The sequence below is a fragment of the Haliaeetus leucocephalus genome, unplaced genomic scaffold (genome assembly GCF_000737465.1).
Source record: "Haliaeetus leucocephalus isolate CR32 unplaced genomic scaffold, Haliaeetus_leucocephalus-4.0 Scaffold406, whole genome shotgun sequence".
In the NCBI taxonomy this organism is placed as follows: domain Eukaryota; kingdom Metazoa; phylum Chordata; class Aves; order Accipitriformes; family Accipitridae; genus Haliaeetus; species Haliaeetus leucocephalus.
Window position 1 is genome coordinate 9,396,408 of NW_010972842.1, and position 22,071 is coordinate 9,418,478.

The 22,071-nt window shown below is 35.5% G+C and overlaps 1 protein-coding gene across 5 annotated transcripts in view; it reads left to right on the forward strand.

The window, feature by feature from the left end:
* The window catches only part of MON2 (MON2 homolog (S. cerevisiae)), a 76,259-nt gene that overhangs the window by 27,337 nt on the left and 26,851 nt on the right, over positions 1 to 22,071 (forward strand). For 2 of the 5 annotated variants that reach the window (XM_010574097.1, XM_010574099.1), the window contains exons 16-29: positions 186 to 266; positions 354 to 427; positions 506 to 596; positions 1,931 to 2,032; positions 4,290 to 4,400; positions 5,199 to 5,374; positions 8,632 to 8,794; positions 9,294 to 9,587; positions 10,303 to 10,501; positions 12,347 to 12,975; positions 17,889 to 18,032; positions 18,580 to 18,597; positions 18,868 to 18,996; positions 20,901 to 21,091. In XM_010574097.1, coding sequence (XP_010572399.1) covers positions 186 to 266; positions 354 to 427; positions 506 to 596; positions 1,931 to 2,032; positions 4,290 to 4,400; positions 5,199 to 5,374; positions 8,632 to 8,794; positions 9,294 to 9,587; positions 10,303 to 10,501; positions 12,347 to 12,975; positions 17,889 to 18,032; positions 18,580 to 18,597; positions 18,868 to 18,996; positions 20,901 to 21,091 — 2,402 coding nt within the window. The remainder of the gene's footprint in view (positions 1 to 185; positions 267 to 353; positions 428 to 505; positions 597 to 1,930; positions 2,033 to 4,289; positions 4,401 to 5,198; positions 5,375 to 8,631; positions 8,795 to 9,293; positions 9,588 to 10,302; positions 10,502 to 12,346; positions 12,976 to 17,888; positions 18,033 to 18,579; positions 18,598 to 18,867; positions 18,997 to 20,900; positions 21,092 to 22,071) is intronic. The other 3 variants (XM_010574100.1, XM_010574101.1, XM_010574102.1) reach the window with 2 other exon arrangements.

The following is a 22,071-nucleotide window of genomic DNA, read 5'->3' on the forward strand; positions in this document are numbered from 1 at the left end:
TATGTGAGCAATAGAAGAAGCTTTGATTCTACTCATGGCGTACTTTGAATTGCCTTGAGTAAGTACTGTAGCATTTCCCTTGAATTCTGTTTGGCTGGAAGGCTGCCAGATAGGTCGAGCACAATGTTAGTTTCCTCTCTGCCTGAAAAGGCTTTTCTGCTGAAAATTATCTTTTTGTATTTCAGCATCTTGTGTGGATTCTGGGACTGAAGCCTGGTGTTGGGGGTGCATTAAAACCTGGGAGAGCTGTAGAAGGGCCCAGCACAGTAAGCATGATTATTCATTTTACAGTTAATGATTATGCAGTATTTTCTATTGCAATCTGTAAGACACATTTCTGTCTCTTTTTCCAGGTTCTGACTACAGCAGTTATGACTGATCTGCCAGTTATATCCAACATACTTTCAAGGCTTTTTGAAAGCTCACAGTAAGAAACCTTATCTTGTAATTAAAATAATGCATGTATGTCAAACTAGGCAGTGTTTTGATAGCTGTTATTTTTCAGGTACCTTGACGACGTGTCTTTACATCACTTAATAAATGCCCTTTGCTCCTTGTCTCTGGAAGCCATGGATATGGCCTATGGAAACAATAAGGTATAAAAAGAGTTCTTTATTTCCTTTTTAGATGTTTTTGTGAAACAGGCAGAAGACTTGTACATTTATCCTTTAAGTTAACTATTTCTAATGTTAAGACAGTAATACATTTGATACTCTAGAGTAAGAGATAAATTATGAACCAGAGAATGTCTTGTTTATAATGGTTCATACGGTTACTGAATTCTCTGAACATTCTCATTATGTTCCTGCTAAGTGTTTTGTTAACTAAGGAATGTCATGTGTTTCTATTAATCAGATTGTGGGTGGATAAAACTTTTAAAAGCCCGTGTAATTTCAGAGGTTAGGGATTCTGAATAGCACAGTATGTTCTGCGAGGTGCTCATTTTCATTTCGTTTTTCTTTTATTAAATACTTCAGAAAAAGCCTGACAATTTAGACATTAAAAAACCCCTGATCGTTCATATTTACTTGGAAAAATTATAGTATTCCTGTCAGCCTCAGTAAACAACCTTTAGCCCAGAAAGGTTAAAGACCCCATGATTGAATAAAATTGAGTATATATTCTCCTAGTCATAATCTAATCCCACAGGAGAGTTTCTGAGAGTTTTTCCTTGATCTGTTACACTAGACATAAAGCATATTTTCTGTCATCTTCATAATATTTGACAATTATAACAACAGAGAATGAATTCAGATAAGCAAAGTTGGTGTTTAAAATCAGTTGCAAATGCGAATTAAAAAATCCACAGAAACGGGAACAGAGAATAATTCCAGCACAACAGTCGTTTTGACTATTTGTTGATTTAAAAAATTTTTTTTTAAAAAATAAGCTTATCGCAGATATTTGCATATGTATTTGATGAATGGGAAATTTATAATATTCCTGCAGGGCATTTATGAAGCCAATGGAAGAGAAAGCATAAGGGGATTCTTAAATGAAATACTCTATATTGTTTGTTGATACATAATTTTAACTTTAAAAGTTGTGATGGGGAAAAAGGCTATTTTGCTAGTAAAGTATGTTATAAAACTGTTTGGAGGGAGGACTATGCAGAAATGAGAGTTTTTAAAGGAATATCAATGCTCTGGTTATTTTCAAACTTGGAGAAAACTGTATGAAAAATTATGAAAGAAGTATTCTTCACGGTATGCCGTTGCTACCCCCTTGTGGCTTCTCATGAAGTACTGCAGATGCTGTGGAAACTTCCCAGCCATGCTTCCTAAGCTGTTTTGACAGCGTTCACAGCCTACAAAACACAGTACTTCACTGAGATCAGTTGTACCTTAAATTATAAATTATAATGTAGTGAAAGGCTCTGATGTTATCTGAGTTACCTCAAAGTCATGTGTTCAAATTCCATTTTATTAAGGAACCATCGCTTTTTGCTGTTGCGAAATTACTGGAAACAGGACTAGTTAACATGCACAGGATTGAGATTCTTTGGAGACCTCTGACGGGTCATCTTCTGGAGGTAACTAACTGCTTTTATCAGTCGTACTAGAACTTAGTTTGTATTAATAAAGATCTTGTGGAAATGCATTTTTAAAGTGTAATTGAAAAAAAAGTCTAAATTGTATTTACATGTTTTGGTTTATGCACATTGTTTTTGCAACTTGAAGGCATCACAATTTGGATTTTAAAGTGAATTTATATATTTAAATTCCAATATTTTAATATCTTTTATTGACTTTGTCTTTCTGGTGCTGTGAGTCTTTATACATTTTAAATACGGCAATGTTTAAAATGATCAATTTATTATACTTCATATATGTGTTATAATTAAGGTAACACAAACAAGTTTCACTTTGGATTCACATAGTACAAATATCTAGGAAGATTTTAAGATATCTTTTTGTGTCCTTACAAGACAGATTGAAGCCATTAGATTTACTAACAAAGGGTTTGTTCGTTTTAAAAAATGTGTAAGCCAACTTTTTGAATAGTCTATTTAAGAGAATGCTGTGCAAATAGAAAAATAGGTGTCATGGTCCTATATCAATTTCTTAAGTATTGTAACTTCAACATGAAAAATATGCTTCAGCAAGGGAAAAAAAATCTTAAATTTTGAATTTGAAACTAAAAACAGGTGATGGAATGTAATTCTAAAGTTTTAATTCTCTACACAGATATGGAGAAGAGTGAAATGCAAGAACAGGGCTTGATTTAAGTGGGTAAAGGAGAAACTTTCTGGAAAATGAGGAAGAAAAGCTATCAGACACTTCCTTAGAACCAGTGCATTATTTCAAAGTGTTAAGGATTGGACATCTCTAACCTTATTTATGGAGATCATCTCCACATAATCTTTTATCTGGGAGAAGAAATTTGGATAGTTAGGGGTTTAAACACTTAAAGCACAGGCATCTCTTTCTCTTGTCTTTTTTTGCGCTCCCAGACAATAAGGTTCACCATCCACATCTTGAGACTCTGTTTTCATCTAGTAAGCAGTCTGTTTCAGCCTGTTATCCATTGTGGGTATTTGCCACTGCTTTGTAGGAATTACACAGTCTATTTCAATTTCTTTTCAAGTACTGCCTTATTTCCTTTTAAACCTAAGTCGTCGAGGTAGAATAAGGAAGGAGAAAACACCATCTGCAAATTCAATTAAACACAACCTGAGGGAAGAATTCATTCCCTGTCTCTGGAACTGATTATCTGGTCAGATTCAGAGCATCGTGAAGTAATTCAAATTCTCTCTTCTTTTATATAAGATAACGAAAATATAAGTAATACAGGAGAGTAGCTATTTCTTGTCTGCATTTTTTAACATGAAGCTAGCTCTACTGCATTGTCCTCCTTTTCAGTTTGGCTAGTGGCTAAGGGAATGGTCCACCAACCAAAAGTATCAGCCGTTCTTATGATCCTGCCTTGGAATTTGATTCTGGTTTCTCACACCGCCTGATCTAGGGCTGGAAGGGTGGGTGGAAATAATTATGTAGAGGTCAATGAGACTGTAGACTTACCTTATTTGTTTGACGGTAATGTATCAGGTATGGGAGTACAGTTCATACTAGGTATCTATGCAATGGATGTGCACAATGTTTTTAATTTTTCTGTCCTGAAAAAAGTAATTGGCAAAACTATTAGGTTTAGTTAATTAGGAATACAAAGAGAAATGAAGACATGCATTTGAAACCTAAGCTTGAAATAGTGTATGCGATTGTTTTGTCAAGTTTTTGAAATAGTGGAGTGTAAGGCTTATTTTACATTCACTATGTAGTTACTTTCTGTATTTGAGAATGTAGAAGAGCAGACACTTTCTGTGTTGGACACTGTCATGCTTCCTCACTTGATTATGTTAAGCAGTGCATGAAAGGTGAAACTTTGAATTTTATAGTAGCTTAAGGCTGAGTTAAACGTGAGAGTTTCAGGCATTCATTGAAGAGTTGTTTGGTGCTTTTTAATCAATCATTATCTGAATTAGTAGTTAGTATATTCATTTTGGAAAATGTATTGGCTTGAACTGCTGTGGTTTTCATTGTGTTTCCTTCTGTGTCTTTCACTGCTTCCTATTGCTTCCTTATCCAGAAGGTATGTCTGTCCGAAAGATAAGAATTTTTTACTATTAAACCTAATTTTATCATCTAGAGATTTATTGTATCGTTGTAAAAAATTTATAATATTGCATGTTAATTCTAACGTAATGAAAATATCCATTTTTTATATTTTGCATATATTCAAGTCTTGGTTAAATAAAAGTGACTTTAAACAAAATGTTGCTGTGCTTTCAGGTCTGTCAGCATCCAAACTCCAGAATGAGAGAATGGGGAGCAGAAGCTTTAACTTCTCTCATTAAAGCAGGACTGACATTCAGCCATGATCCTCCATTATCTCAAAATCAGGTAAAGTAAGTTTAAGAGCAGCTGCTGTCCTCCTTTTCTGGAACTTAAAATGAACATGAAATCAATATCTTCCCTAGAGGAGGTTTTCTACAGTTCAATGAATAGGAAGCATTCATAAAGCAACTTTACTGTTGAGTTTATAAAGGCTACAGCTGTAACATTCAGATGTAACTATTGAGAATCACCTCATGCATTCTAATGAACTACCCTCCTTCCTTTTTCAAATGCGTAACAAAGATGCTTGCGTATTATGTCTGTTGGAACAAATTATGGGTCACCCTCATGAGTGCAAAACAATTCCAGAATGTTTAGAAGTATATATGTGATGTGGTGGCAGGTAAAAAATAAATTGCCTAACCTTCTAAGTCACAGCTGTTCAGTCCATTATTAATAAAACATTCAAATATATTTACTGAGGTTCAATGGATAGTTTTTTCAAGGTCTCTTTAGTCGGAAGCTTGAGTCTAGCCCTGCTGGGTGAGCGTAAAGTTGCACAATGGTTTTTATGCAACTGTGACAGCACACTGTAGCTCCTTCCTGAGGGACCTGGAGAATGGTGGGGGTAGGGAGGGAAGGGGAGAGGGAAGAAAAAAATGTAGATTTCCTGCTGAGATCCTTTATAAACAGTTTTTTGGAAAAGCCAGTCTGACACTGAATTTGAGCATTTAATGGATGAGTTACTGAATTAATTTAGTGAATCTTCAATTGGTACTGTATGTTTTCACTTAGCATACATAAAAACAATTAAGGATCAGTTAAGTTTTAGCATCTTTAATATGCTTTATTGTTTACTTTTAGAGACTGCAGTTGCTTTTATTGAATCCACTAAAAGAACTGTCAAACATTAGTCATCCTGATATCAGGATCAAGCAGTTGGAGTGTGTACTCCAGATTTTGCAAAGTCAGGGTGACAGCTTAGGACCTGGTTGGCCGTTGGTGCTTGGAGTCATGGGTGCAATCCGAAGTGATCAGGGGTAAGTGGTAGAAATAAAATTTTAAAATCATGTAAAGTAAGAACAGTAGAAAGAATTCTGCTTTTATTTTCTTACATTAATAACCTTAAAAACCACTTTGATAATAGCCTTAATTTTCATAGTCATTTTTAGCTTATGAACAATTTTACTCAACAAAAATACAGTTTTTAATTTTTCCTGTAGCACACTTTTATTTTACTGAATTAATATTTCAGAAGACCACGATATTGTTCCACTCTACCCTCTCCTGTGGTCAGCATGCAGTATATACTGGGGAGTACTCTTTATGCCAATTCATTTGATCTTAACCATCTGCTGTACACATCTTTGGTGCTTGCAGATAATTCCATATGACTTAGCTGTTGCTCACAGTTCCTCTGTTGTTTCTTTTTCTTCTTAAATCTTTGGGTATTCTCTAGTGTGTGTCATCTTCTGAACGCTCTCTTTTTCTTGAAGCCTTCCTCCCTAAACAGCTGCTGGTAGCACAAGGATGGAAGATTATTTACTTGCTGTGTGTCAGTCCCTTGACTGACTAACACAGCTGACTCTGTTGCCAACAGAGGGGGAATGTGACTGGACTGGTCCTCTTGCCCACAAGGGAAAGTGAGAGGTGAAGTTGCAAGGAGCTCTTTTGAAATGAGCAGTGAAATGAGCATCTGGCCCTGGAACTGTAAGCACCAAGGACTATACCCACACACTTAGACCATATTATTCCTTCTTTTGTGCTAGCCAAGACTCACACTAGGATAGGTCAGCAAATAACTCTGGTATCAGAAGAATTCACCTTTGTGTATCTCTCCTTTCACCCCACCTTAGCTTCTGTGTTCTGGCTGTATGAAGACCACCTAAAGACCCTTCAAATGCTTGAAGGATTTTGCTCATGTACCAGTATTGCTTGCTGTGGCAGTAGTACTCACCAAAATTCTCAGGGATGTTGGCATTCTTGGTTGTGAGCATCCTCTTTTTGGTAATCATGCTTCCTTTGGTACCTGCTGTTTCCACACTTGGTGCCGTGTGTTCTGTGGTTCCTACATGCCTTTTGCTTTTCACTGTAGTTGCTGATGGATGAGAACCAACACAGATTCCTCCTCAAGACAGCCTTCAGCTCCTTTTACATCTCAAACCCGTACCTCACTGGTGGATATCTCAAAACGTTACTAAGATCTCATGTTATATCTTAGTCTCCTCCTACAAAGCATATAGAATAATCCACTTTTCTTCAACTACATAGCACTGTTTGCCTGCATCATATCAACTACATTAGGAAAAAAAAATGAAGCAAACCTCCTTTTCCTTGGGAAACAAGTGAATTTCTTGCCTCACTTACAGCTGTGAGCACAAGATGTGGGCACTATTGTCATACTTTAAATACAAACTTATTGACCGTGAGACTTTCTTCACAAGTCTCTTCCCTCTGGTCAGTGAACATCCTGGATTCCAGGGCAGAAATCCATTTACGTTCCAGGAGAACTAATTGCCAAGCTGCTATAAATACAGAAGATGCTATTTTGAGAGCCAGTGATAGATACTTCGGTCACTTCTTGATTGTACGGTACTGGCCTTCTAAACAATAGGAAGTCTGTCTTTGAAGAATTTTTCAACGGGATGCCCCTGTTTATTTTAACGATAGATGAAGTCCTATATGATCTTAAGTTTTCGAACTAAGCTTAAGTTTCTTGCATTTATATTTACAGTTTTGGTGGCCACCTGTAACGTTAAGGACAGTTTTATATTTTGAAGAGCTGTATTGCTGTTGCCACTTGCATGAAGGACTTTGAAAGCTTTCTCCCAACACATAGTAGTGTGGGACATTAATTGGGAAAAGAACTGTTTTGAATTTGTTCTAGTGGCCTTCCATTTGAAGATTAGAAAGAGAGGCTACTGTCCCATTAACTTGCCTCTTCAAAATGAGTAGTGTTAACTATACTTTGATTTCCTGCCTCCTTCTCTTCTCTCTTAGAGTCCTTGGAGGTCACAGACTTTTGGAACTTTGTAGTGGAGAGGGAACTGCAGCAGTTTTGGGTGTGTTTCACTTTATATCGTGTAATGATTATGGGGAAAGTAGTGTGTGAGCATTTCCTCCATGAGTATAGCCGTGATAAGTCCTTTGATCTTATGTGGTAGGATGAATGTCTCTCTGCAGTATGCATCATATTAGAGAATCAGTTACACCATTATTGTCCATGTAAAGTTTCTTGTGCATTCCTCTGGCTTCTATGTCATGTTCGCTGTTATGATACAGTGAAAACGGCCCACCTATGATTTTCATTTTGAATTAATTAAAAAAATTATTATTTTATTAAGGATTCTGAAATATGTAACTGACATCTGTATTCTGAATTTTTTTCTGGGATATATATTCTGAAGGTCACTAAGTTTCTATATTACAAACCTTTGGAATTTTTTTCTTTTGTACATTAAACATTAAGCATTTAAGAAAACCCAACTCTAGTGAAATTTAAATGCAGCTTCCCTATTTTGTATTATCTATACTCCACCACTCCTTTTGATTCCTTCATTTTGTCTCTCACTAAGGTTTTTAGTTATAGATGACCTTGCTGCTTCTGAAAGCTCCTTCTCACAAAGCTTTTCCATGCTACATTTTTATTTTATGTTTGTATTCAGAATTTAATTCTGAAGGCAAATTATTTATTAAAGATCATTTAATGCCAGATATTTTGAAAAGATTTTGTCCAACATAATGCAGCATTGAAGACTACCATTATGTTAGCATGCATTTTCCCCAATAAAAAAAAATACATTTTGCCCACCTGTTTGGCATACTTCAAGTAATTTGTAACTGCTGATACAAGAAATTGTTCAGAACACCTTACTCTTCAGAAGATTATCATGCTCAAACTTCAGCTTTGTTTTGTCTATTGTGGCTTTTTTTAGAATGTTTTAGCTAACACATTTGAACTAACAAGTCTTAGAACTCTAGAACAGAGAAGTGGATTTTACTATATAAAACTAGCTAAGGACCACTGGAGAGTCTAAACTTCAGTTTCACTAGCTAGTTAACATGGACTAAAATACTTCATCAGAATTTGAAGCTTCAACTTAATGTTATATCTCAAAAAACCCTCTAGTTGAAACATTTAAAATGTTGCAAAGTCATCTCAAAAACATTAAATATTTTCTTTTTTTTAATAATGCTATCTCCCGAGATATTGTATTCAAAACATTCTTGTGCTCGTGAAGAAATTTGAAATGAGTGTGTGTGTGTGTGTGTTTTGTTCTTGTTTTGTTTTTTTAAGAGAGTCCTTAATACGGACTGCATTCCAGTGTCTTCAGTTGGTTGTGACAGACTTTCTTCCAACAATGCCATGTACTTGTCTACAGATAGTTGTTGAAGTTGCAGGAAGCTTTGGACTTCACAATCAAGAGCTAAATATTAGCTTAACTTCAATTGGTTTGTTGGTGAGTTTTATATTAATCTACAGTGATACTGCTTCTGGCTTTTTTTTTTTTTTTTTTAATGAAAAATTATCTGTTGCCAATCCTACACATGAAAGCCAAAACATATTTTTTGTGTTCTTATTGAACCCCCATGCTGTCATTTGGAATCATATGTAAATTGAGTGAGCACAATTTATCTTTAATCTGCATGACTCCAGGGTTAGGTGAAGAAATAGCTGTGTTGTAACCATGTTCATCAGTATCTTATTTTTAGTATATTGTTTCCCTTTCTAGTATTTCATGTATAACTGGGCCTAAAAGCTGAGGCTAAGAAAAATACTTTCTGCACCTTGCAGTATTTATGTGCTCATCTTCTTCTATCAGCGTAGGGAAATTAATATCTTGATGTACTTCACAAAATACTTTTAAATGTGAAAACGAGAAACAATTTATTTCATGATCATTAAGAACATTATAATATTTTTACTGTACAACAGCATATGTCTTATTTATTTTGTAGTGGAATATTTCGGATTATTTTTTCCAAAGAGGTGAAATAATTGAAAAGGAGCTAAACAAAGAAGAAGCTGTGTTGCAGAAACAGGCAGAAGAAAAGGGGGTGATGCTGAATAGACCTTTTCACCCTGCACCACCATTTGACTGTCTTTGGTTATGCCTATATGCCAAACTTGGAGAACTGTGTGTAGATCCCCGACCTGCAGTTAGAAAGAGTGCTGGGCAGACATTGTTTTCTACTATTGGTGCTCATGGAACTTTATTGCAACATTCAACATGGCACACAGTAATATGGAAGGTATGATGTATAAGCTTCCACTGAAGGTTTTTTAAATTGCATTCACATTTTGGTAACAATTGACATGCTATTTTAATATCAGTTAGCTAGTTTATTAAGACTTCTTAAAGGCAAAATATGGTGGCAGAAGTCTGATACCATCTTTTTTTTTTTTTCCCAGTTTCTTTTCTCTGGCCCTTAAACCCTCTTATGAAATGTAATTTTTGTATCTTTCTTTCTCAGGAGTTGTATAAAAAGGCTGCTCCTTTCCTATGAAGATGAATGACTCCTTTGTTTGTGTGAAAATATGGTGACGTTTGAGGGTCGTGTGATTGGATTCATCTGATGTTAGATCAAGCTTTACTTTGGACTCTGTTTTGGCTCTCTTATTTGAGAGGATCCACCAAATGCCCTCTTCTAGGTCACAGTCATGTTGGTTGTGCCTTACGGAAAAAGTCAGGCTATTGTTGAGTCTGTTGCCTGTTGTACAGTCTTCTGTTAGTGCTAACACTGTTCTCAGTGGTTTTGATCATGCTGTTTCTAACCTTTCTCGAGTGAACATCAGTTGGCTGATTCTTGCTCTTAGCTGTTGCAGAGACTGTTTAGAATAAGGGAATTCACAAGGTGACACAGTGACAGAAAGGATAATGGAAGAATTACTTTTTGTTGTTTTACTATGAATACAACTGTGTTGTTTGAAAAGTTGGTTTTTTTCTTCTTTTTCTGACTACTGCAGGTTTTATTTCACCTGTTGGATAGGGTTCGAGAATCTTCTACCACAGCTGACAAAGAGAAGATTGAATCAGGAGGAGGCAACATTCTCATCCATCATTCAAGGGATACAGCTGAGAAACAGTGGGCTGAGACATGGGTATTAACACTGGCTGGAGTTGCAAGAATATTTAACACCAGGAGATACTTACTGCAGCCTTTAGGTAAAATTTATAGTTTAAAGTAATTGAAAGATACAGTAATAAACTTTCTGCTTTTGTAAATTTTTTCAGTTAAAGTACAGGGGAAGAATTTTAATCTTAGCTTAAAAGTGTGTTCTGTTGCATCTCATCTCAAATGTGATGAAAATTATGTTTTTAATTCATGCTCCTTAGAGCCAAAAATTCTAAGTACCAATTTCATCTTATGTATCACAGTACTTGAGATTAAATCTCGCTAGTCACAATTCTGGGTACCAAATAGCTTTAATTTATAGTAGCCTGATAACAATAATAGTTTTTCTGTTTTTTTGGTTGTCAGAACATATTTTTCCTCTTGTCTTTCTAAGGTTATGCAACACTTGCCTACAACTCTTCTGTGGCATCAGTGTGTCAAGTTTAGCAGTGCTCTTACAATGTAAAGGGGACTTGCTTGTAAAGTCAGTGAAGTATATAGCTTAGAAAACAAGAAAGGGAATTTTTTAATGAAAAGATTGGACTTGTTATGATGTAAAAGATGTTGCGATTACCCACTATTTCAAGTGATTCTTTTTCTCCCCTCATGATACTCTTCCACTGTTTATCTTATACAGAGATGACAGTTTGAGTTACTTTACTGTTGTCCCTAATGCAGCTAACTGAAGTGAGCTCCCCTTTTCTTCTTCTTCCTTAAAATCCTACCTTTCCCATTTTGAAGTTTTTTATTTTTCTTCCTTAACTCTTTGGTATCTTTATGTCTTTCTCTTCCTTTTTCTTAGGCTCTGATTTTTCCCTATTTCTTTTTTGCTTTCTCCTTATAGAAATTAAACATTAGGTCATTTACTAAACTATTGTAAAATATAAAATATTACTACATACAATTGTAAATGTGTTGAACTAGATAATATAATTCAGCATTCATGCCTGTTTTGTACAGAAAAAATGTTTTGTTTCAGTTTAGGCTTCTAAACAGATATTCTGATCTCATTTCAAAACAGCTTTCATTTCTGGTTTGTTTAACTAGAATTACTTAAATAAATTACTTTCAAAAATAAAAATGTGATACAAAGAATGTATAGCTTGCAAAGAAAATTCCCCATTACATCTTCACCATCCCATAATATGCAATTAATATATATAACCAGAAATAAGTTGTGTTTTATTTCATTTTGGTTATTTGTGATACAGATATCAACACATTAATAGCTATCGAGTATTAGTCATTTGCAGAAATGTAGTAGATTTTAAACTATATTAAACTTGAGGTAAAGCTAAATAAAAAATTAAAACACTACAGGGCTCTTTTAATTATTCAAACCCAGTAATTACTAACATAGAAAATTGAAGGTTAATGCTAAATTTAATGAAAAACTCAAAAAATTAAATCTTCCTCCACAGTACAATTATCAGAGCATTTTAAAATCAATTCTTTATGAATGCATATGTAGAATATATATATATATATACGTGACCTGTAATTCTTTGTGTGTACTTAACATTTTCTGAAATCAACAGGCATCTGGTATGTATAAGAACAAATCTGTTTCAATATCCTGAATAAAGAAAATGTATTTTCCTGGTATGGGATGTGGTATGTGATTTTTCACTAGCAAAATCGACATAAACATTGGTATATTGTTTCATTCTTCATATTTGTGTGTTTCCCTGTCACATTCTTTCTTTCTGGTTACGGTTAAACTGATACATTCTGAAAGTCATTCAAGCCATCACCTAACCTCATGAAATTTCTCTGTATTAGAGTAACAAGTACTTGAACAGCCTTTTAGAGACAGGGGCGGCGGGAAGGGGAATAGGAAGCCAGTTCCAAGTTGATTTTTTTTTTTCCCCCCCCCCCTCTCTTTTTTTAAATAGGAGACTTTTCCCAAGCCTGGGATGTTCTTCTTGATCACATCCAATCAGCAGCACTCAGCAAAAATAATGAAGTTTCCTTGGCTGCTCTGAAAAGCTTCCAGGAGATCTTACAAATTGTTTCTCCTGTCCGAGACTCAGAGAAACCTGACACACCACCTGCTATCAATGTTTCTGTACCTGTGGTGGTAGGGACAACAACTGCCACTAGTCTTGGGAGATCATTCATGAGAACTGACTCCATAGGAGAAAGAATAGGAAGATACAATGGATCTGAACCACCTGTAATAACAGATGAGATTGAAGATTTGAATCTTTGGTGGGCAGCCTGGAACAGCTGGTATAGGATTGGTTCAGAAAGTACAAGGCCTCCAATTACTTGTGATAAATTGACTTTCATTCCCAGCCAGCCTTTTCTTACAGCTTTAATTCAAATATTCCCGGCTCTTTACCAACACATCAAAACTGGTTTCAGCATGGATGATCTCCAGAAGCTGGGTGTCATTTTGCACGGTGCTGTTTCAGTTCCAATCAGTTCTGATGCTTCTCCTTTCATCCTTCCATCTTACACTGAAGCAGTTTTGACAAGTTTACAGGAAGCGGTGCTTACAGCTTTAGATGTTTTACAAAAGGTAATAATGTGACTTCAAATGCATGGTGAAAGGTAAACTACACTCTGTCTCAATTCTTCTTCTCAGAACTATAGTGTGGTGACTGAAATATGAATTTTTAAATTACTTATAATTGCACACTGTACTGTATTAGAACAATCAGATCTCCACTCCTGGTGCAACCCAGGTGCTCTGCATTGAAATGAATGGTGTAATCTTTATGAAATGCACTTTTGCTTGATTGCAGAAATACCTTAAGTGTGGTGCTGTGTTTGTAGCCATTTACTTGTCTATCTAATATTACAATATTGTACTATTGTGAGGGTCTGTACACAGAGTTGGAGGCATAGTCCCCGAAACAGTATTCCTTGTGTTGCCCAGGTGCTGCCATAAACAACATCTAGAAGAATAGTGATCATGAGAACTTTGAGTTCATGCAAAACATAGAATATAAAAAAATCTCTGGCAGACCACCTACCTTCTTGCCTCTTGTTAATCAGTTGTTTAAGGAAAATGCTGCATCTCTGCTTAAGAACTTCTTACCATAGAACTCATCTTCAAAGAGCACCCTTCCTGCAAGTGAATCTGTAAACAACAAACTAGGGTGCCCTTTTTCTGGATAGTTAAGAAAAAAGGTATTGCTTCTTTCTTTCTGGAGTTTTAAGACATCTCCTTGCAAAATACATTGTTCATTCAGAAAAACTTATTTATTCGAAAGAAACAAAGTTGATAATGACTGAGATCATACATTTACGTTAAGCACTGTTTTAATAAAAACAAGCCCCCAAGCCCCACAAAAAACCTACTTGGGCAATGCCAGAAGCAAAACTATCCGTGTGACCTGACTTAATTCCCTTTGGGCTTTCATATTATGACTACTTTGCTTAACTATGTGGTCATACCATTTGGTTTATTTTTTTGTTTTTTTTTTCCTTCCCCCTCTCAGGCAGGATCCTGCCTCATTTAGCTTATAGAACACATGATGCCTTCTTAATGAGCAGCAATTCAGCACCTTGTTTTCTTTTTGCTTAGTGTGAGTTGACTTATCTCATACTTACTTAAACCCCACAAGCAAGGCAGAATCATCTTGCAGTCATTCCTTTAGTCTGAGTTTAACAAATATTCATGAATGTGTTTTGAGAACAGAAGTATAAGATTAGAAGTTGGTATTAAATCTCAGTTTTGTATGTGGGGATATAAATAACATGAAGTTTTAACACCAGTCATATCCACTAAATTTTCATCCTTTTCCAGTCAGGCTTGACCCTTTTGTACCTTTTTCTTTTCAGCAGCTCAGCCCTGCCCAATTCCTGTTTTCCCCACTTAATCACTCCATATATTCATCTCAGATTTTTCTTTGCCAGTCTCCTTATCCACATGTTCTTAGTTCCCAAAGGCTGCAGGCATTAATGCTTTTCAAAGAAGGGGTTACCAGAGTTTTTAACATGAGGGAAAAACTGCACATTTTTTTATGCTCTTGTTCTTGTCAAGATGTTAAACTCTTTTAGATGAAGTTTTGTTAAACAAAAAAGCAATAATTCCGTTTTCTCACAGGGAGACGTCCCCCCTTGTCCTCTCCCAATCGAAATGGTTAGCATGACAGTTACAAGCCTTTGCAAATACAGACTTCAATAGGAAGTCTTAGGTACCTCAATTTATACAGTACCTCCCACCCCGTTTATAGTTATATTACTAACAGAACAGCACTGAAGTCACTAAAAAAATAAGTTAACTGTATGTCCAAATACACTTTATGTGAGTCATTTGGACGTAAGTTCTGTGAAGTCACTGGATCATTCCTCTTGGCTATGTAACACAGTACAAATCATGTAAGACAGCTAGCCAGCCAGTGGTGCTGTGGAGCAAAGGCCATCCGTCAGATGGTTTTGCTGGAGGCCACAGTATCTTCTTCCTGTGTTGAAATGAATTAATAGTCTCAGGAGTACACACAGAAGCTAGTGGAACGGTTAAAGAGTATGTAAATACTTGCCACCTTCTTTTAAACAAAATGTTTCTTACATGTTTGCGTTGCGGGATCAGATTAAGTTTTGTTCTTTGCTGATACAGGAAGATTTGGGTCAGTTCTCATTTTCTAAGAAGTTCTGGAACAACCCTGTAATTGGAGTAGCATGAAAAAACCCAGACATTTTTAAGACTGAGCCCCTGACTGGTTTAACAAAGAGATTTTATGATGTGATTGCACTAGCAAAGGACATTGCAACTCAAGAACATGGGACTGGAATGGAACCTTGGTTCTCCTTTCAGACTTGGCTGTGTTGAGCCCATTTTACACCCTTTGTTTTGTTCTTAGTTTTCTTTTTATTGGTTATTAGAACTTGTTTTCTAGTCTTTCACTGCTGTAGTATAAGTGCTTGCTTCATCACTGTAGTTCAGCTAAAGTTTGTACTCAAGCCCAAATTCTCTGATTATTTTCACTGCCTCCCTACATTGAGTCTGGGTCAACTCTGCAGTGAGCCGGCTGGCTTATCAGGCAGAGGAACACAGATACATACTTGGGGATCAGATATATTTGAATTGTGCCTCTGCAGGCAGTATGGATGCAAACCTTTTAAGCTATGAGTATGGTAAACTCAATGCTATATTTATAGACGCTGGCAAGATGGTAGAGAATTAGCTACAGAGAGCTGTAAAAAAAACCAAAACAGTAGTCCATGACAATAGTTGCACTGGGAGTTGTTAGATAAATCTGAACTATTAAAAAATGTGAAGGGTTAGTACCAGAATGCTTTAAAGCATAAATTTCTGAAACTAAAGTACTGTGTCAATTTTTACAACAATGATCTGCAGAGTATTTTATTTTAGGGTTGGTTTGTGTTTTGTTGTTGCCTGACCATTGCTTTTTGATTTATACGTGTGTCTCTACTTAAGTATGTAAATAAGTGCACTGAGTGCAGTAAACAGTACTCTGCTTTATAAGCAGCTCTTAAAGATACTTTCAACGTCCTTCATCACGCACTTCACTAGGCTATTTTTGAGTTTTTCATATGCTTAAATAAAAGTTACTTGGTGTCAGTCAGAAGCATAAGCCTCTTTGAAAAGCAGTTCTAGTTAGATGAATTTTCAAGACTAAGTGACCTAATCTTCCCTTTTTTTTTTTTAATATTATATGGATAACTTTTAGAGTTGAAAATACCCCAGTAGACTGGTTAGAAAATGCTTCTATTTGTAAAACAAAATTTTTTCATAAAATATGAAGAATAAGAAGCTACTCGTGCACAAACTTCAAATAGGAAGTAGTTATTTTGTTCACCAGTACAGAAAAAGTAGCATCTGAAATTATTTTCCACTGATACTGAAATCAATAATAATAATAATAATAACAACAACAACAACTAACAATGTAGAGTGAATGGGAAATGTATTTTGAAGTTTTGCTTTTACAGATGTTAAGATAGTCTTCTGTGGGTAATGTAAGTTGCATCAGTGCAAGTAAGTTGCATCTATACAGAAGTTATCCGGGGGTTTGTGGATGCTCTCTTTCCCTTTCTAACCCATGTGTTGGTACATAAAATCATTTTTTATACCTTTTCTAATAGGTTTGTAATCTTGCATTAACTGATTAAAATTTAATGCAGTGACTTTAATGCAGCAGTATATCAGCTGAAATTGTTATACATGGTGTTGAATACTTTTAGATCAGCAATTAACCTTTTAGTCTTCTGCCACACAGGTGAGTATCTAGCATCAAAGCATCTTCTTCAGAGTTTGGTACAGTCTTGAACTTGAGCACCAGAAAAGGAGTATGGCTTTTTAGAAGGAGTGTTGCACTATATTCATAATGTTGATTCAGCTTTTTGAGCTTTAGACATGCATTTTGAATTGCAGGAAGCTGAGGAAAAGGGAAAGGCCACTGATGATTTATGGAGTGCTCTCCTGCAGGTTGTAGATTGCCTGAAGGTGCAGCTAGGTCTTGGGGTGATCTAGTGATGACAGTGCCTGTAGCCCCTGTTCTCTTGCTCCCTCTCGTGGCTGGGGACTCGGGATATTTGCTAGCCCATCGACTGCCACAGCTCATGACACAGCCCCAGCATGGAGGCCGTGCTCGAACAGCTTCAGAGCTGTTGGCACCTTGAGTGAGTTCAGCCACAACTTGTCGTGGATGATCTGTGGTTAATGAAAAGGGGGTTTGATTCCTCCCCAGAGAAAAATGATAGTACAAGCATAAGGGTCTTTTTGTGGAGCAACAAATAGACTGTTTATTGAAGCTTTGAGAGGAGAGACTTTGGGAGAAAGAGCAAGACATCTAAAATGACGGAAAATAATTGGAGTAACTTCATAGAATCATTGTATCTGGCTTTGAAAGTAAATCCCCTAAGATTGTCTTGGGATTTATATTGCAACAGGAAATCATTAGCCTATGCCAACATGATACTTCATTGACATCTTCGAAGTACACCCTTCCTGAAATGTTTTACATTTTAAAGCAAGATTATGAGTTTCAGCTATACCAAAATCATATCATTCTCATTTTATGTTCCTTTCTGTAAGACACAATTTTAACTACTTACAAAAACCTTGTATGAATTACTTCTGAGATCTAAGTGTTCCTTGAAGTAGAACTTAAAGAAGACGTGGGTGAGATCAACAGACGAGACTTACTTCATAAGACTTACATTTTGCTGTCATGTCAAAGCACAGTTTGTAAAGAAAAGATATCTTTTATTGGACAAAATGAGATAGCTGGATTTACTAAACTATATATACCCAGGTATCTTGCCACTTATTTTACTTTAATAAAATAACAAAACTTACTTTTCTTAAAGTGTTAGAACTATACACTGTGTTTTATACAGCATGACTCTTGCATAGTCTTATATGGGAATTTTTCTTTAGGAGCTCCTTGCACTGATGCAGATTTTTGAATATGAAAGCTCAAGATACGTATTAAGCTTTTTAATTTTCTTTTGGTATAGGCTATATGTGTGGGCTCAGAAAGTATGCAGATAATGTATCCTGCAATCTTCGACCAGCTGTTGGCCTTTGTAGAGTTCTCCTGCAAGCCTCCGCAGTATGGACAGCTAGAAACAAAGCATATTGCAAATGCAAAGTATAATCAGGTAATCAATTAGAAAACTTGCTTGTTTCACTTGGCTGGTGAACCCAATTCAGCTTCAGATATAGGTGTTTTAGCAAGATGCATTTATTCCATCTGTAAAAACTTTGCTGTGCATGTTGTATAATAAGTTAATTTATTAGGGTTTTTTTTACATGCTTTTGTTATCTTCATTTGCTCCCTTTGCATTCTACTTTGCTTTTATACTTTGTGTGTTCCTCCATGTAGGAAAGGTCTTGCCTGGACACCAGACATAGTGAATGTGTCTGAATTTGTCCAGTGAATTAGTCTAAAATAACATGTCCCACATGTGGTATCAAATTTAATAGAAGACACAATAATTTTGAATGGAGAAAATTCCCTCAAGCTGCAAATTTTTGAATTGCACATGCTGTAGAGAAATGGGACATGTTCAATAACTCTTTTTATCTGTGTACTCTGCTGTTCATTAAGCATGAGCATCTGATTCAGTGTAATCAAAGAGGTAACTATTATGTATGTATTAATTTTTCTTATTCTATTTGTCCTGCAACACAATGGAATCACACTAGATACAACTATTTGCACCGGTGAGTTAAATTTCCTTAAAGATTGTCCTAATGTAGTTGTCTTGCCTAGACTGCAACATTTCTCCTACTTAAATGTACTTTACTTCAACGTAGAGTACATTTTCATAGTCAGACTACATTGTATTTGCAGTTTTGTTGCTTGGACCATATTCTTAGCAAACCTTGCATGCATTAAACTGAGAGTTCAATGCAAAACATACATTTTCTGTTCCTTAATTATTATGTTTTCACATATTAATAGTTCAGTAAGTTACTAATTTCTTTTCCTAGGCGGAATGGGTAGCACTGAATTACGTACCATTTGCTGAGAGATCATTGGAAGTCGTTGTGGACTTATACCAAAAAACAGCTTGCCATAAAGCTGTGGTAACGGAGAAAGTTCTTCAGAACATTATTAAGGTAAAAGTTTGTCCTACATATGCTCTCCATTTAATGAGCTTATATTGAAAATCATGAGTTCTATTTTGAGCTAGTGTTGATAAACACTTTCTGGGAAGCTTAAAGTTTTAGTAAACAAGTTGATATTTTATGAAGATGAGCAGCAGGTAGTAATTTCTTTTGAAGCTGCAAGGCTATTGATTAGGCTACGTGTATTGTTCTTTGGCTGGATAATGCCAGCATCAGTATTTCAATGTTAAGATAAAAATCAACAAATGTGTTGGGCCACAAAATATTAATCTTTGAAAGTATTATGCATCTGAATCTGATAAGCAGGCCTCTTAGTAAATATGGCATTGGAGGCCAAAGACCAATTTCTGTAGACTGGCATACATACTTTGGGGATGTGTGCTCTAGCTATTACTTTTGGTTTGCTTTTAATGACTTTGTGTGTCATTGATGTAGCTATGAAATGTTACAGGTACACAAATGTGCCTTTAATGTGAAATTGCCAAACTCCCAACTTTTTTTGACCTTGTTTCCATTTTAGCAAATAAGTTTGGTAAATAATAGAAGTAGTGGTAAATGTCTGGAAAAAAAAAAGTATGTGACCTAGGTTTGTTTGTAATGACTTGGCTGACATCAGGTTGTTCCTGTACAGAAATTTAGAAACCTGAATGTGTTTAAAATAGTTATGTGGTATTATTTGGAATCTGTTATGAATTAAATATTTTTATTTCAAAGTTAATGCAGTTATTTTCCACTTCTGTTTTAATGGGATAGGTGAAACTGATATGAACACTTTTCTTTAACGTTCACAGTTGATAATGATGTGATCTATTGCAGCAGATGAAAATGTTTTAAAAATTATTTTTCATGTCCCTAAAGCCCATGTTGATACTGGAATTAGATTTGACCCCTATGAACAATAGCAGCAGAAGAAAATACTCTGTTTACCTCTAGGGTTAGATCCTAGCTCTCATAATTTTTGGCAATAGGGAGTTAATTACAACTGACTCATGCTTGAGAGCAAGAGTGAGTCTTTCCTCTTTTCACCCTTTGCTTTTCTCAAGTCAGAAACTTCACTAAAAGCATTGGGGGCCTATGCAACATACCCAAGTTTAGTCACTATGTATTTGAAATGTAAATTAAGTAGTTAGTTTTCCAAGATAGCTTGGTATCAGGTTCTAGTTAATTTGACTAACAATGCTGATAGGAATACATCTAATGTAAATAGTACATATGCTTAATGTTTTAAAACTCATAAATCACTTCCTTTTATGGATACTGAAGCTGTCTTTCTATCTAAAAGACTTAGTTTGCTGTGTTTTCATCTGCTATACATTTGAGTTGTATTGCAGCCTTTTTCTTAGAATTTCACTAACTCTTTTTGCTTTTAATCTTCATGTGGTTTAACAGTCAGCAGTGACCAGGTGTCTTGCAGTGGTTATGTATACAGTTCAACTTTTGCATATTAGGAAAAGTTTAAATTTATGAGGCTTTTTTTTTTTACTGTGGAAGCACTTGGGATAGCTTTCTAGGAACAGGACTAAACTCTTCAGAATACACTGATCATAATGAACTGCCTGCAATCTGTTAGATGTTAGGAAAGCCCATTTGTCAGGCTTAGCAGAAGTGGTGGATGGCAATAGAGGAAAAGAAAATTAATATGTAATTTCATAGTGTAGTTGGTAACGGATCAACTCTGACTTCTAACCTTGTACTTGGCAACCGACCTGTGCTTTAGCCAGCTGGTATATGGTAAATCATCTTTATAATTATTTTTTTAAAAGAACATCTCATATACCAGCAGGGATGTGTACTATCATCTCTGACAGTGTCTGCCAAGATCTTTTGCAGAAACCTGTGGTATTCTTAGATTTGTCTGAGCAACTATAAATTTTGTTTTAACTTTCATTTTGCAGACACTAAGAATACCTCTTAGTCTGAAATATTCTTGTCCTTCTGAAAGCACATGGAAGCTAGCTGTTTCCTCTCTTCTCAAAGTTCTTTCTATTGGACTACCTGTTGCAAGGCAGCATGCATCTTCTGGAAAATTTGACAGTATGTGGCCAGAGCTAGCGAATACTTTTGAAGACTTTTTATTCACCAAAAGGTAAACACAATTTCCCTTTTTTTTTTTTTTTTTTTTTAATTTTTTTTTTTAATACTGAAAAATATTTGTAAGTAAATTGTTCAGTAAATATGTCAGTAGAGTTCAGTAAAAATAGTTTTATCTTTAGAGATATTTGATATCTGAAAATTATTTTAATGAATGAAGGAAAAGAAGGTAACCAGACTGTCTACTTCAAAAAAGTATACTTTTTAGAAAGTAGTAGAAAAAACTTCATTCAAAATGTGAATGTCAGAGCAAGAAGGAGCTCAATGGACCTCTGAATACAAGGCATAACCTTTCTGATTAGGCCAAGGAATTTGTATGGACTCCCAAGGACGTTTACTGTAGATTTTATAAAGAGTTACTGATGTGTGCTCAATTTGTTCCTTTTTTCACTTTGAACAGAATTGCAACAATAACTTTTTTTAGTTAAGGTGAACACCATTAACTATACGTATTTCTCTTGAGTTCCATCTTGAAATATTCCACTTACAATGAATTTTGGAAAGTTATTTCTTATGTTGCAGTTCACTGAGAAGCCCGTAGTTATCTTGCATTTGTTTCTACCCAAGATAAATTGACTGCACCTTCATAATTAACCACACTTTATTTATAATACTTTGTGAAAAGTGTAGCTAAATAGTCAGGTTTGTAACTAGGCAGACAGGCAGATGTATAAGTACATGCATAATCTCTCAAGAATGGAACACTGTAGATGTGGGCAGGTTGAGAAAGTCCAGAAGTGAAAAATAATAACAATAAGAGACTTAGACAATCTGATCTATTAGTTTGTTCAACCAAAAGAATATATCATTAGGAAGACATGGTAGGTCTTCAGAATATGGTAAAAGATTGCTCCAGAGAAGAATTTTTATTGTCCCTTGAGAATGTGTAAAAATGGATTTCAGTACAGCAAGATTATCTAGGCTAGACTTTAAGGAAACCTTTTACTGTAAGGAAGGTAAGGTATTGTAGAAGGT